Source organism: Papio anubis, chromosome 4 (assembly GCF_008728515.1).
Source record: "Papio anubis isolate 15944 chromosome 4, Panubis1.0, whole genome shotgun sequence".
NCBI classification, from domain to species: domain Eukaryota; kingdom Metazoa; phylum Chordata; class Mammalia; order Primates; family Cercopithecidae; genus Papio; species Papio anubis.
Window position 1 is genome coordinate 18,189,727 of NC_044979.1, and position 16,262 is coordinate 18,205,988.

Genomic DNA, 16,262 nt, shown 5'->3' on the forward strand with positions numbered 1-16,262 from the left:
GCTTGTTTAGGGGAGCTGCTCAGGCGACTGGTGTCTTTGTGTGGAGCCCTCCCTCCACCCGGCACCAAGCAGCCATCTGCATCCCCTCAACACCTGTCTGGGAGGCCTGGAGTGGAGGACACCTATGCATAGAAAAACAATCTCCCAGTGGGGATGTCCACACTAGGATGATGGCTGTCCTAGCGGTGATCTCAGGCGTTCCCAGAAGGCCTCCTTCTCTCTAGATGCCTTTCTTTTCCTGTGATCCTGTGAGCTGAAGTCCTGGCTACAGTTCCAACCTTACAGCTTTATGTATAGGTTTGTGTCTTTGATTCCCATCAAAATACAGGTGTCTCAGGGAAGACAGGTACTCCAGGCTGCCATTGGTCTCTGACCTGAGATCTCTTCCTGGGGGTGGAGGAGGAGGGAAAGAGGGTGAGGCTTGCTTTCAGCCGAGGCTGCATGACTGCTGCTCAGAACGGGAGAGGGCTAGCCCCCATGGGAGGCACGGCAGGCCCTTCATCTTGATCGGTGCCCACCCTGAGCCGGCACTGGGACACACACTGAACAGATTGATGGATCCATTCCTCAAGAATAGACTAATCAACAAGGAAGGAAGACTCTGTCGCAAGACAAGAAATTTCTAAAAGGCACCTTAACTGAGAAAAATGAAGAGTGCTTCCTGATGGTGAAGGAGAACTGGGAGGAGGCTCATGCTCCGTAGGTCTCCTAGTTTTGTCCTTCTTGTCTGTGGCTGGCTTAGTTTATGGATATATCCCGAAGGTCAGAATTTAAATTCTGGCTCCTACCTAAGGACTCCTTGGGAACCAAGAAATGTATAAAGGAGCAGGAGAATAACTTAAGGCCAAGGAGAAGACCAGTCCAGGGAAGGAGCCCAAAGACTGCCTTCCTCTTGCTGAAAGGCAGATGGGCTGTGATTGGGGCCCTGATACTCAGATGCTAAGAGTGGAGCAGGGAGCCGGGCGCGGTGGCTCATGCCTGTAATCCCAGCGCTTTCGTAGGCCAAATCAGGCGGATCACCTGAGGTTGGGAGTTAGGGACCAGCCTGACCAACATGGAGAAACCCTGTCTCTACTAAAAATACAAAATTAGCTGGGTGTGGTGGTGCGTGCCTGTAATCCCAGCTACTCGGGAGGCTGAGGCAGGAGAATCACTTGAACCCAGGAGGCAGAGGTTGCAGGGAGCCAGATCGTGCCATTGCACACCAGTCTGGGCAACAAGAGCGAAACCCAATCTCAAAAAAAAAAAAAAAAAAAAAAAAAGGGCTGGGCGCAGTAGCTCACACCTGTAATCCCAGCACTTTGGGAGGCCGAGGGGGGCGGATCACGAGGTCAGATTGAGACCATCCTGGCTAACATGGTGAAACCCCGTCTCTACTAAAAATACAAAAAATTAGCCGGGTGTCGTGGCACACGCCTATAGTCCCAGCTACTCTGGAGGCTGAGGCAGGAGAATCGCTTGAACCTGGGAGGCAGAGCTTGCAGTGAGCCAAGATCACGCCACTGCACTCCAACTTGGGCAACAGAGCAAGACACTGTCTCAAAAAAAAAAAAAGAGTGGAGCAGGGAAAGGGGGAACTGAGAGCTACTGCTGGATGAGAGGATGCTGGATGAGAGAAAGTCCAAGGATGTTAAGAGTAGCAGGCTGGGCGCAGTGGCTCAAGCCTGTAATTCCAGCACTTTGGGAGGCTGAGGCGGGTGGATCACCTGAGGTCAGGAGTTCAAGACCAGCCTGACCGACATGGTGAAACCCTGTCTCTACTAAAAATACAAAAATTAGCCAGGTGTGGTGGTATACCCCTGTAATCCCAGCTACTCAGGAGGCTGAGGCAGGAGAATCACTTGAACCTGGGAGGTGAAGGTTGCAGTGAGCTGAGATCGCGCCATTGCACTCCAGCCTGGGTGACAGAGCGAGATTCCATCTCAAAAAAAAAAAAAAAGGAGCAGCAGAACGCAGCTGGTACCTCTTTCCCCTCCACTGGCATCACAAACCAAGGGGACCATTCACTTCCCACAGACCTCACACAACTTCTGGCCACAAGAAGCAGCTCAGTAAATGGCAGCTGCAGTCATAAGTGGTGTTTGTCCTCCGGAAGCCCCAGGTGAGTGTGCACAGCTCCCTGGGACCCTGGAAGGGCTCCCTGGCCTGCTCCTGCTGCCTGCCCTGATGTCCCCTAACACAGTCCTGGAAACGAGGGGCGCCTGGTGCCTTCCAGCCTCCTCTTACATGTTTAGTTCTGAAATCCGGGGTTACTCCATTCCAGAAGGCACCAGCTGCTCTCTGGCCACATCTTACAGAAGGGGCAGTATAACGCTGGCTTGATATTCATCTATGAACCAATTTAATTTTAATTCAAAAATGACTTCTGATCTGGCAGATGATTTGGGGTTCTAGAAAGAAATTGGGTCAGGCATGATGGCTGACGCCTGTAATCCCAGCTTTTTGGGAGGCTGAGGTGGGAGAATCCTGTAAGCTCAGGAATTGGAGACCAGCCTGGGCAACACAGCAAGACTTCATTTCTACAATTAAAAAAAAAAAAGAAAAAAGAAAAAAGACTGGGTGCAGCGGTTCACGCCTGTAATCCCAGCACTTTGGGAGGCCGAGACGGGCAGATCACGAGGTCAGGAGTTCGAGACCAGCCTGGCTAACATGGTGAAACCCCATCTCTACTAAAAATACAAAAATTAGCTAGGCGTGGTGGCGGGCGCCTGTAATCCCAGATACTAGGGAGTTGAGGCAGGAGAATCGCTTGAATCTGGAAGGGGGAGGTTGCAGTGAGCCAAGATCGCATCATTGCACTCCAGCCTGGGCAACAAGAGTGAAATTCCGTCTCAAAAAAAAAAAAAAAAAAAAAGGCCGGCCATGGTGGCTCATGCCCATAATCCCAGCACTTTGGGAGGCCAAGATGGGTGGATCACAAGGTCAGGAGTTCAAGACCAGCCTGGCCAACATAGTGAAACCCAGTCTCTACTAAAAATACAAAAAAAATTACCTGGGCGTGGTGGTGGGCGCCTATAGTCCCAGCTACTTGGGAGGCTGAGGCAGGAGACTCACTTGAATCCAGTAGGTGGAGGCTGAGGTTGCAGTGAGCCGAGATCGCACCACTGCATTCCAGCCTGGGTGACAGAGTGAGACTCAGTCTCAAAAGAAAAAAAAAAAGAAGAAGATCAGGCGTAGTGGCTCATGCCTATAATCCCAGCACTTTGGGAAGCTAATGTGGGCAGATCACTTGAGCTCAGGAGTTCAAGATCAGCCCGAGCAACATGGTAAAACCTCGTCTCTACAACAAGTACAAAAATTAGCCAGGTGTGGTGGCGTGTGCCTGTAGTCCCAGCCACTTGGGAGACTGAAGTGGGAGAATCTCTTGAACCCAGGATGCGGAGGTTGCAGTGAGCCAAGATCCCACCACTGTACTCCAGCCTGGGTGACAGAGTATGACCCTGTCTCAAAAAAAAAAAAAAAAGAAAAAGAAAAGAAAAGAAAGAAAGAAAAAACATTGCAGGTGTCTCCCCTATCCCAGGTGGGTGGCCAAGGCAGCCCTGCTAGAATAGAGTGAATTCCAGTTCCATCTCCATCAGACAGCTCCTGACCATTTGGCAAGATGGTACTTCTGGTATTTCTGCTAAAAGGCTTTGCTCCCCAAAGTGAAGACCTGAGGTGTGAATGTCAGGAACAAAATGATAGCAGCATTCTGGTTTCTAATTGCGGGCTTTTGTTCCATTCTCCCTGCCTGAGCTGTTTCAAACTGCTCCAGAATGTTCCAAACAGCCTCTTCTCTCTCTTGCTGTTTTGCCTCCCTCCTCTCCTTCACTACGCTCTTCTTCAAGCAAGAAACAAAATTCAGTAGAAGGCAGCAGAAGCGTTGGGGAGACAGAAAAGTGAAAGGGGAGAAGAGTACAATTCGTCCTCCCTCTCCTGGCCTGAAGTCCTGCTTTCTCCGGAGTCAAGAGTCAGTGAAAACAATGGTGCTGGTTTTCCTGAGAGTCAGCAGCTACAACCTGTGGTGTGAGTCAAGGGAGAAGCGTGACCCATCCAGACTGGGAGGATTAGGGGTGAGCGGCAAGTCCACGCTGGGGTCTAAAGTGCCACTAGGGCAACACTACGGTATCCTGGCTACCTTTAGTTTCAGAGGTGGCCTCTTTGGTGGGTGTGACTGGCTTTGCAAACATCTTAGCAAGTGCAGTGGGTCTTTTCACTTGGACCCTGTGCCATAAGAACGGGGCTGGAGTCCAGTGGGAGGCTGTTCAGGGCACTCTCCCCATATAGGTGCAGGCTGTTGCGGGCGATCAGCTCCTTGGCCATGAGCACGAAGACTTCGTCTATGTTCTTGGATTCCTTGGCCGATGTCTCCAAAACGGCCAGGAGGCCGTACTTCTCAGCCAGTGTGCAGGCATCTTCGAACAGGACGTGCCGCTTTTCCCAGAGGTCACATTTATTTCCTGGAAGGAAAAAGATAAGCAGATATTCCATTGAATAACTTAATCTGGTTTCTTTCAAGATGAACTTTACAAATAACATTTTAGTTCTTCAATAGGCATGCATGCATTCATTCACAAATGGTAATTGAGGGCACACTTTTTTGTTTGTTTGTTTCTTTTGTTTTTTTTGAGATGGAGTTTCACTCTTGTCTCAAGGTGGAGTGTAGGCTGTCGCCCAGGCTGGAGTGCAATTTGACTGTGGTGGTGATTAAAGGAATCTATGCATGTGATCAAATTGTGTATAATTATACACAATTTGTCGCCCAGGCTGGAGTGCAATGGCAGAATCTTGGCTCACTGCAACCTCCATCTCCTGGGTTCAAGCGATTCCTCTGCCTCAGCCTCCCAAGCAGCTGGAATTACAGGCACCTGCCACCATGCCCGGCTAGTTTTGTATTTTTAGTAGAGATGGGGTTTCGCCATATTGGCCAGGCTGGTCTCGAACTCCTGACCTCAGGTGATCGCCTGCCTCAGCCTCCCAAAGTGCTGGGATTACAGGTGTGAGCCACCACGCCCAGCCCTTGCTCCTCTTTTTACTCTCTTTTTTTCCCCCCCTCAAACAGCAGAGTGTTGGATGCTGTGTGAGACGGGGCTCATTTAGCTGAGTAGACTGTGATCAGGATTTGCTGGATTGGAGGTGCATAATGGAAGACTTTCTCTTTTTTTTTTTTGAGATGGAGTCTCGCTCTGTCACTCAGGCTGGAGTGCAGTGGTGCTGTCTCGGCTCACTGCTACCTTTGCCTCCCAGGTTCAAATTATTCTTGTGCCTCAGACTCCCGAGTAGCTGGGATTATAGGCCAGTGCTACCATGCCTGGCTAATTTTTGTATTTTCAGTAGAGACAAGGTTTCACCATGTTGGCCAGGCTGGTCTTGAACTCCTGGCCTCCAGTGATCTGCCCGCCTTGGCCTCCCAAAGTGCCTGGGATTATAGGCATGAGCCACCACGCCTGGCCTAAAGGACTTTCTGAGAAAGCTATAATTTACATACAATAAAAGTTTGCCTTGGTTTCCCTGAGGCAGGAATCTAAAGATAAAATTACTTTCCCACAGGATTTGTTCTACCAGACATCAAGATTTATTACAAAACTGTAGTAATTAAGACAAGCTAGACTAGTGTTACTCAACCTGGTTTTCATTACTGTCCCCACAGGAGCCTCTGTAGAGATTTTTTCCCCTACTTCCCCCTTCTTCCATAAAACATGTTTAAGCCTTTTATTTTGAAACAATTATAGATATATGGGAAGTCATTATATATGTATATATTATAGACACGTGTATATATACACACATATACACACATATGTATATATACTCACGTATGTGTATATATACACACATATCTACACATATATACATATATACACACATATCTATGTGGGGAAAAGAAAGAGAGATCAGCCTGTTACTGTGTCTATATAGAAAGAAGTAGACATAAGAGACTCCATTTTGTTCTGTATTTAAGATGCTGTTAATCTGTGACCCTACCCCCAATCTTGTCCTTGCAAGAGACATGTGCTGCGGTGACTCAAGGTTTAATGGATTTTGGGCTGTGCAGAATGTGTCTTTGTTAAACAAGTGCCTGAAGGCAGCTTGCTGGTTAAAAGTCATCACCATTCTCTTAATTTCAACTACCCAGGGACACGTACAGGGCCAAAGGTCGCAGGGACCTCTGCCTAGGAAAGCTAGGTATTGTCCAAGCTTTCTCCCAATGTGATAATCTGAAACAATGCTGCTAACAGGTTTATGGGGATGTTTGCACATGCATCTCAAGGCACAGCATTTTCTTTTGAACTTATTCATGTCACAGAGATCTTTATTCATATGTCTTACTGCCGATTTCCTCCCTACAATGATCCCATTGTCCTACAATTCCCTTTATCTTTAAGATGGTAAAGATAATTATCAATAAATACTAAGGGAACTCAGACACCGGTGCCGTCATGGGTCCTCTGTAAGCTGAGCGCCGGTCCCCTGGGCCCACTTTCTCTTTCTCTATACCTTGTCTGTGTGTCTCATTTCTTTTCTCAAGTCTCTCGTTCCACCTAACGAGAAACACCCACAGGTGTGGAGGGGCAGGCCACCCCTTCATCTCTATACATATATATACACAGAGAGAGAGAGAGAGAGAGAGAGAGAAAGGGGGGTCCAGTTTACCCTTCACCCAGTTTCCCCCAATGGTAATATCTTGTATAACTATAGCACGTTATCAATATCAGGAAATTGACATGGGTGCTATCCACAGACTTTAATCAGATTTCTTGTCACGAGGCCAGGCTTGATGGCTCATGCCTGTAATCCTTGCACTTTGGGAAGCCAAGGCAGGTGGATCACCTGAGGTCAGAAGTTCAAGACCAGCCTGACCAACATGGCGAAACCCCATCTCTACTAAAAACACAAAATTAGGCTGGGCGCGGTGGCTCAAACCTGTAATCCCAGCACTTTGGGAGGCCAAGATGGGCGGATCACGAGGTCAGAAGATCGAGACCATCCTGGCTAACATGGTGAAACCCCACCTCTACTAAAAAAATACAAAAAACTAGCCGGGCAAGGTGGCAGGCGCCTGTAGTCCCAGTTATTCGGGAGGCTGAGTCAGGAGAATGGCGTGAACCTGGGAGGCGGAGCTTGCAGTGAGCTGAGATCCGGCCACTGCACTCCAGCCTGGGCGATAGAGCGAGACTCCGTCTCAAAAAAAAAAAAAAAATTTCTTGGCCAGGCGCGGTGGCTCACACCTGTAATCCCTGCACTATGGGAGGCCAAGGTGGGTGGATCACCTGAGGTCAGGAATTCGAGACCAGCCTGGCCAACATGGTAAAAACCCTGTCTCTACTAAAAATACAAAAAATTAGCTGGGTGTGGTGCCGGGCGCCTGTAATCCCAGCTACTCAGGAGGCTGAGGCAGGAGAATCACTTGAACCTGGGAGGCGGAGGTTGCAGTGAACTAAGATCGTGCCACTGCACTCCAGCCTGGGCAACAAGAACAAAATTCTTTCTAAAAAATAAAAAATAAAAAGATTTCTTGTTATGAAATGAATAAATGTCCCACGCACTTATTTGTGTGTATGTTTATAATTATACACAATTTGATCACATGCGTAGATTTCTTTAATCACCACCACAGTCAAAGCACTGAACAGCTCCATTCTCACAAGGATCTCTTTCATGTTATTCCTTTATAACTCTCACCACCCCCGGTCCTCTGCCCCTGCTAACCACCAATCTCTTCTAGTTCTAGAATATTATATAAATGGATTCATATACGTAACCTTTTGAGATTATCTTTTTTTCACTCAGCATAATTCCTTTGAGATCCATTCAAGTTGTTGTATAAATCAGTAGTTTGTTTTCTGCATACCACTAATGGTTTTCACTACTGAGTAGTATTTAATAGTATGCATGGACCAACATTTGTGGTTTCTTGTTTTTTGTTTTTTGTTTTTTTAAACATAGTCTCTCTGTTGCCCAGGCTGGATTCTCCTGCCTCCATCTCTTGAGTAGCTGGGACTCCAGGAGTGCGCCACCATGCCCAGCTAACTTTTGTATTTTTAGTAGAGACGGGGTTTCAAGGCTGGCCTGAACTCCTGACCTCAGCTGATCTGCCCACCTTGGCCTCCCTACATGTTGGGATTACAGGCATGAGCCACCACACCCAGCCAAGGACCAACATTTGTTTAACCATCCACCTTATTTATTTATTAATTTGAGCACAGCCTTGTTCTGTCGCCCAGGATGGAGTGCAGTGGTGCGATCTTGGCTCACTGCAACCTCCACCTCCCAGATTCAAGCGATTCTCCTGCCTCAGCCTCTCGAGTAACTGGGATTACAGGTGTGCACCCCCATGCCTGGCTAATTTTTGTATTTTTTGGAAAGACAGGGTTTCACCATGTTTGCCAGGCTGGTCTTGAACTCCTGACCTCAAGTGTTCCATCCACCTCAGCCTCCCAAAGTGCTGGGATTACAGGCGTGAGCCACTGTGCCTGGCCTTTATTCATTTTTTTTTTGAGACAGGGTCTTGTCCTGTCACCTGGGCTGGAGTGCAGTAGCATGGTCATAGGTCACTGCAACGTTAATGTTCTGGGCTCAAGCAATCAGCCTCTCAAATAGCTAGGACTACAGGCACACACCACCACACATGGCAAATTTGTGTGTGTGTGTGTGTGTGTGTGTGTGTGTGTGTGAGACAGGGTCTCACTTTGTTACACAGACTGGAGTTCAGTGGAGTGATCTTGGCCTATGAAAATTTAATACCACAGATGTACTGTGTATGGCCTTTTGGAGGGTCATAAACCATTGTAATATTGAAGATATTTTCACTCCCAAGAGCATGAATGAATAAGATCAATGGAGAGGAAAAACAGCTCAGAAGCAAACTCATGTATAAATGATGTGTACTCTACAAAAAGATGGTGCCACAGAGCAGTGGAAAAGGTTGCCCTTTTTTTTTTTTTTTTTTTTTTTGAGACAGAGTCTCACTCTGTTGCCCAGGCTGGAGTGCAGTGGCACGATGTCGGCTCACTGCAACCTCCACCTCCTGGGTTCAAGTGATTCTCCTGCCTCCGCCTCCCAAGTAGCCGGGATTACAGGCACCCACCACAACGCCCAGCTAATTTTTGTATTTTTCTAGTAGGGATGGAGTTTTACCATGTTGGCCAGGCTGGTCTTGAACTCCTGACTTCAGGTGATCAGCCCATCTCGGCCTCCCAAAGTGTTGGGATTACAGGCAATAACCACTGTGCCTGGCCAAGGTTGCCTTTTTAGTAAACTGTACCGAGACAATTAGATCTTTATATGAAAAAGTTTTGACCCATACCTTTCACCATACACAAAAAATCAATTACACGTAGATCACAGATCTAAATGTAAAAGGCAGAGTAATGATAATAATTAATCGATTAAACTTTAAAAGGTAATATAATCTTGATGATTTCAATTAAGAAAAAGTTTCCTAAATAGGACACAGGAAGCAATCATTATTAAAGAAAAGATCAATAGATTGAAATATATTAAAATTAAGAGTGTCTGTTCACCAAAATACACCACCAAGAGAGGAAAAGGCTGGGTATAGTAGTTCATGCCTGTAATCCCAGTGGTTTGGGAAGCTGAGGCAAGAGGATCACTTGAGCCCAGGAATTCAAGACCAGCCTGGGCAATACAGCAAGGCCCCATCTCTACAAAACATAAAAAAAAACTAGCTGGGGCTGGGCGTGGTGCCTCACATCTCTAATCTCAGCACTTTGGGAGCCTGAGGCCGGTGGATTACTTGAGGCCAGGAGTTTGAGACCGGAGTTTGAGACCAGCTTAGCCAACATGGTGAAACCCCATCTTTACTCATAATACAAAAATTAGCTGGGTGTAGTGGCACATGCCTGTAATCCCAGCTACTTGGGAGGCTGAGGCATGAGACTCGCTTGAACCCAGGAGGTGGAGGTTGCAGTGAGACAAGATTGGGCCACTATACACAGTGGGTCACAGTATATCTGGGTCACAGTTCGAGACTCTGTCTCAAACAAAAACAAAAACAAAAACAAAATCAAAACCTAACTGCACATGGTGGAATGCGCCTGTCGTCCCAGCTACTTGGAAGATTGAGGCAGGAGGATTGCTTCAGCCCAGGAGTTCGAAGCTGCAGTAAGCTAGGATGGCACTATTGCACTCCAGCCTGGGTGACAGAGTTGGACCCTATCTATAAAAAATAAAACATAAAAAAACCAAAATGTTCCTTCCTTCAGGTATTTTTAAGAAGAGAGAGGGAAAGGTTAGTCCACAGGGTGGAAGATGATGTTTGCAACACATGTAACTGACAAGGGCTGGGGCCTCCTTCAAGAGAGCCTAGTGCAGGGAATGCAGGTGACAGAGCCCAGCAGGACGAGTGCAGTGCCCTGGGGGATAGCACCCCATCCCCCGTACCGTGCAGGCACTCATGCACAACCACGCTGCAAGATGCAGGATTCGATTCCTCTATCAGGCAACCTTGGCTTTTGAGCACCCCATTGCCTGAAAAATTAAACTTTCTTCGAGTTTTGCTTAGTCTAAGACTCTTTCTACCTACAAAGTTGTCCTTCCTCCGTTCTCTCCTTCCCAGGGGCAGGTCTACATCTCATAGAAGACTCCCTGCCTCCTTCTGCTCCTTCTTTTTTTTATTTGTTTTTTGAGATGGAGTCTCGCTCTGTTGCCCCCAGGCTGGAGTGCAAGGGTACGATCTCAGCTCACACAACCTCTGCCTCCTGGGTTCAAGCGATTCTCCTGCCTCAGCCTCCTGAGCAGCTGGGATTACAGTCGCCTGCCACCACGCCCAGCTATTTTTTGTATTTTTAGTAGAGACGAGGTTTCACCATGTTGGACAGGCTGGTCTCGAACTCCTGACCTCAGGTGATCCACCTGCCTCGGCCTCCCAAAGTGCTCCTCCCAAGGAGATTATAGGCATGAGCCACCATGCCCAGCCCTGCTCCTTCTTCTTTATCCCTCACTGCTGTTTCTCCCAATAAATCTCTTGCATGTCTATCTCATCCTGTCCCAACATCTGCTTCCTGGAGGACCCACACTGACACAGACTCATTTTCAGAAGATATAAGCTACTCTTAGAAATTAACAAGAAAAAGATAACAAACAGAAAAATGGGACTTGGACTTGAAAAGTATTTCACAACAGAGGATATCCAAATAGCTAACACACATCTGAAAGGTGTTCAATCTCATTAATAGACAGGGAAGTGCAAATGAAGAACACTAGTGATCTCATGACACACTTCTCAGGATGCATGGAAGTAAAAGGACTAACAGCACCAAATGTTGGTGAGGATGTAGAACAACTGGAACCCGCGCATGCTGCTGATGGGAGTACAGACTAGAACGACTACTCTGCAAGTGGTTTGAGATTATCTAGAGCGGCATGACCATGCAATTTTGCTTCTGGGTATTACCCAACAGAGCCGTGTGCCCATCGGCATCAATAAACATGTACCAGAATGCTCAGAGCAGCATTATTTTCCTAGTTGCCCCAAACTAGAAACAACTCAAATGTCCATTGCCAACAGAACACAGAAATACTCTGTAGGGTGTTCTTGCAAAGGAATAGTATACAAATTATACAAAAGAATAGATTACAGCCACATGCAACAATGGATGAAACTCATAAACAATATCGAGGGAAAGAAACTTAGGCAAAAAGGTATGATTTTGTTTATATATAACGTACAAAACAATAGCAAAACAAGACGAGGCATGGTGGATCATGCCTGTAATCCCAGCACTTTGGGAGGCTGAGATGGGTGGATCACTTGAGGTCGGGAGTTCAAGACCAGCCTGGCCAACATAGTAAAACCTGTATGTACTAAAAATACAAAAATCAGCTGGGCATGGTGGCACCTGCCTGTAATCCCAGCTACTTGGGAGTCTGAGGCATAAGAATCGCTTGAACCTGGGAGGCAGAGTTTGCAGTGAGCCAAGATCATGGCACTGCACTCCGGCCTGGACAATGGAGTGAGACTCCATCTCAAAAAAAAAAAAAAAAAAGCAAAACAAAACAAAACTGCAGTATTTAGGGATGTGGGCTTAGGTAGTAAAATGATTAAAAAAGAAAAAAGCAAAGAAGTATTTATCATAAAAGCACTTGCCTTTGGGGCAGAAGGAGTAGGGGGTAATGAAGTGAAAGCCGGTGGGGGTGGAGAGTGGGCTGGCAATATTCTTTTTTTTTTTTTTTTTTTTCTGAGACAGGGTCTTACTGTGTCACCCAGGCTGGAGTGCAGTGGCGTGATCACAGCTCACTGCAGACGCTACCTCCTGGGCTAAAGCAGTCCTCCCAATTCAGGCTCCCTCATAGCTGGGACTACAGGCACATGCCATCATGCGCAGCTAATTTGCAATTTTTTATAGAGATCAGGTCTCCTGTGTTGCTCAGGCTGATCTCAAACTCCTGGGCTCAAGAGATCCTCCCATCTCTGCCTCCCAAAGTGTTGGGGTTACAGGTGTGAGCCCACAAGCAGTCAATATTCTCTGTCTTTTTTTTTTTTTTAGAGACTGAGTCTCTGTCACCCAGGCTGGAGTGCAGTGGTGCAATCTTGGCTCATCACACCGTCCGCCTCCCAGGTGCAAGCAATTCTCCTGCCTCAGCCTCCCAAGTAGCTGGGATTACGGGTGCACGCCGCTATGCCTGGCTAATTTTCTTTTCTTTTTTGTATTTTAGTAGAGACAGGGTTTCACTGTGTTGCCCAGGCTGGTTTCGAACTCCTGAGCTCAGGCAATCTGCCCGCCTCGGCCCCCCAAAGTGCTAGGACTACAGACATGAGCCACCACACCCGGCCAATATTCTCTGTCTTTTTTTTTTTTTTTGAGACGGAGTCTCACTGTGTCTCCCAGGCTGGAGTGCAGTGGCGCGATCTCAGCTCACTGCAAGCTCCGCCCCCCGGGTTCACGCCATTCTCCCGCCTCAGCCTCCCAAGTAGCTGGGACTACAGGCGCCCGCTACCGCGCCCGGCTAGTTTTTTGTATTTTTAGTAGAGACGGGGTTTCACCATGTTAGCCAGGATAGTCTCGATCTCCTGACCTTGTGATCCACCCGCCTCGGCCTCCCAAAGTGCTGGGATTACAGGCTTGAGCCACCGCGCCCGGCCTTTAATATTCTCTGTCTTGACCCAGCTGGTGTTTGCTCAGCTGTTCCCTTTGAGATAAATCAATGTGTACTTTTCTTTATATACTTAATATGTCCCAACAAAAAAGATTTTGAAAATCCTTTCCCATAGTCACTGTCATCAACTTGCTCAGTGTCAAAGCTGAACTTAGATCATAATGATCCCCAAAGAAGTTTCAATTCAAGACCGTTTTCAGCAGACATTAGCACATTTGAGTGCTACAGTAGGCTGGGAAAGGGGTCCCATGGAGACCAGGCTCTAGCCTCAGGCAGCTGTCAATGCTAACAGGGTCTTTGCAGGTGTGATTAATTTGAGGATCTTGAGATGGGGGGATTATTCTGGATTACCTGGGCAGGCCCTGAATGCAATCGCAAGTATCCTTACAAGGTGGAGGCAGAAGGAGCCTTGATCCCATACAGGGAGGAGAAGGTGATGTGAAGGCAGAGGCACACAAAGCCAAAGATTGCACCAGAAACCAGAGGAGGTGAGGGACCGAGTCTCCCCTAGAGTGTCCAGAGGGGCACGGCCCTGCTAACACCTCCATTTCAGCCCCGCAGGACTGATTTCAGACTTGTAGCCTCCAGAACAGCGGGAGAACACATCTGCTGTTTTCAGCCCCCAGCTTGTGGCAGCTGGTTACAGCAGCCACAGGAAACTCGTATAGCGCGCACCTTCAGGAGAAGCATGCGCGTGTTTTTAGCTGGTGAGCCTGAAGCTCAGGGCTGAGCTCTGCTTCTAGAAGAAAGGAATGAGAGCCCCTGGTGGAGGAAGGGATGTGGTGGGAAAAGGAACCTCTGCAGCCAGGAATCTGATCTACTCCCTGCATCCCGCTCCATCTGTGCATTTTGACTTTTTTTGTTTTATTATTATTTTTTTTTAGAGATAGGGTCTCCATCTGTTACCTAGGCTGGAGCACAGTGGCTCAATAATAGTTCACTTCAGCCTTGAACTCCTAGCCTCAAGTGATCTGCCCACCTCAGCCTCTGGAGTAGCTGAGACTACAGCATATACCACTGAGTCAACTCTTTATTTATTTATTTATTTATTTGTTTGAGACAGAATCTCGCTCTGTCACCCAGGCTGGAGTGCAGTGGCGCGCTCTTGGCTCACTGCAACCTCCGCCTCTTGGGTTCAAGCGATTCTCATGCCTCAGCCTCTCAAGTAGCTGGGACTACAGGCACTCACCACCATGCCTGGCTGATTTTTTTGGTATTTTTAATAGAGACAGGGTTTCATCATGTTGGCCAGGCTGGTCTCAAACTCCTAACTTCAAGTGATCCGCCCACCTCGGCCTCCCAAAGTGCTGGGATTATAGGCGTGAGCCACTGCGCCCGGCCTTGAAGATTTTATTCAATCTGTTCTGTATGACTATTTATACATTTGACTGCATAAATAGTAATGTATTTGGCCATGGGGCATTGGCCCAGACCCTGCTGAGGGTGTTATATAACACAGAGTACACTTTTCTAAAATCTGACAAATTCTGAACTCTGAAATATTTGGAAAAAACCCTGCTGAGGGTTTTTGTTGACTGTGGACCTGTAAATATAACAGGACTTTAAGCAGAAGGTTTGGCTAAGATCCTTAGAGGGACAAATATCAGATGCTGAAGAAAGTTATGAGACAGAGCATCCAGGATAACCTATAAAAAATGGTCGGCTTGCCGGGCGCGGTGGCTCACGCCTGTAATCCCAGTACTTTGGGAGGCCGAGGCGGATGGATCACTTGAGGTTAGGAGTTTGAGACCAGTCTGTCCAGCACGGTGAAACTCTGTCTCTATTAAAAATCCAAAAATTACCCAGGCATGGTGGCAGGTGCCTGTAATCCCAGCTGCTTGGAAGGCTGAGGCAAGAGAATCACTTGAACCCTGGTGGCAGAGGTTGCAGTGAGCCGAGACTGCACCACTGCACTCCAGCCTGGGCAACAGAGCAAGACCCTATCTCAAAAAAAAAATTAAAAAATAAATAAATAAATAAAAAATGAGGTCACCTCCTAAAGCCCTTGCTGCGATGGAGTGGGGGTGGGAGAAAGATGGGAAGCCAGCCATGCCCAGAAGAAAGCAGGGCTAGGATCTGAAGTACCTTATGAACCATGTTCAGGAATATGTGCATTATTCTAAGGGAAATGGGGGCCTTTGAGGGTTTTACATGGGGCCATTAGGAGGAGCCGGGCCCCCTGTGGCCAGCTAGAGGAGGAAGAGCTGTACAAATCAACATGCAATCAACCACTGACACCGGGGTCATTCCTGTGCTGACGAAGTGGCTTCAAGGAGCTGGGGATAAACTTCTGAGACAGAAAGAAGCACGTGTATGAGGCAATATGTGCAGGGACACTTCCGTGAGGGATGACATAAATTTTTCTGGATTCAGGTGGGGAGGCCACGTACAGAAAACAGGAAGGCCCCTGTGTCAGCCCTCTGACAGGGACACCTTATCAACTGGGAGACTGCAACACTCCAGGTCATCTTTGGGGGTATTTCTAGAACCGAGGAAGAAGTGAGGCAGAGATGGTTGTTATGAAAGACAGACTAGGGTAAAAATACCAAGAAAACATTCTGAGACTCCTGGAAATCCTGCGACATCCTGGCATCTGTCACCCTTCTCTGATGCATCTGTTTCACAGAGTGACTAGTTAAAGATGGAGCTGGCTGGGGGAGAGGCAGCTGGGGGCTTGTGGGCTGGAGACAGGGAGCTGCCTTCAAAGATAGCACAGTGGGGCCAGGTGTGGTGGCTCATGCCTGTAATCCCAGCACTTTAGGAGGCCGAGGTGGGTGGATCACCTGAGGTCGGGAGTTCCAGACCAGCCTGGCCAACATGGTGAAATCCTGTCTCTACTAAAAATACAAACATTAGCTGAGGGTGGTGGTGGAAGCCTGTAATCCCAGCTACTCGGGAGGCTGAGGCAGGAGAATTGCTTGAACCTGAGAGGCAGAGATTGCAGTGAGTCAAGGTCACGTCACTGCACTCCAGCCTGGGCAACAGAGCAAGACTCCGTCTCAAAAAGAGAGAAGGTAGCACAGAGGGAGGCACCTGAGGTTGGACAGCTTTCCCTTCAGCCCCGAGGAAGAACTGCCTCCATTGTGTCCTAGAGATGCATGACCTTAATAAAAAGGTAGATCTGGGGCCGGGCGCGGTGGCTCAAGCCTGTAATCCCAGCACTT

The 16,262-nt window shown here is 47.8% G+C and overlaps 1 protein-coding gene across 3 annotated transcripts in view; it reads right to left on the reverse strand.

Annotated features, from left to right (window-relative positions):
* Nucleotides 1-1,876: 1,876 nt before the first annotated feature.
* Nucleotides 1,877-16,262, reverse strand: part of RAB19 (RAB19, member RAS oncogene family) — a 42,548-nt gene continuing 28,162 nt past the window's right edge. For 2 of the 3 annotated variants that reach the window (XM_031665107.1, XM_031665106.1), the window contains one exon: nucleotides 1,877-4,439. In XM_031665107.1, the coding sequence (XP_031520967.1) occupies nucleotides 4,171-4,439 (269 nt within the window). In that variant the 3' untranslated portion in view covers nucleotides 1,877-4,170. The remainder of the gene's footprint in view (nucleotides 4,440-16,262) is intronic. The other variant, XM_031665108.1, reaches the window with a different exon arrangement.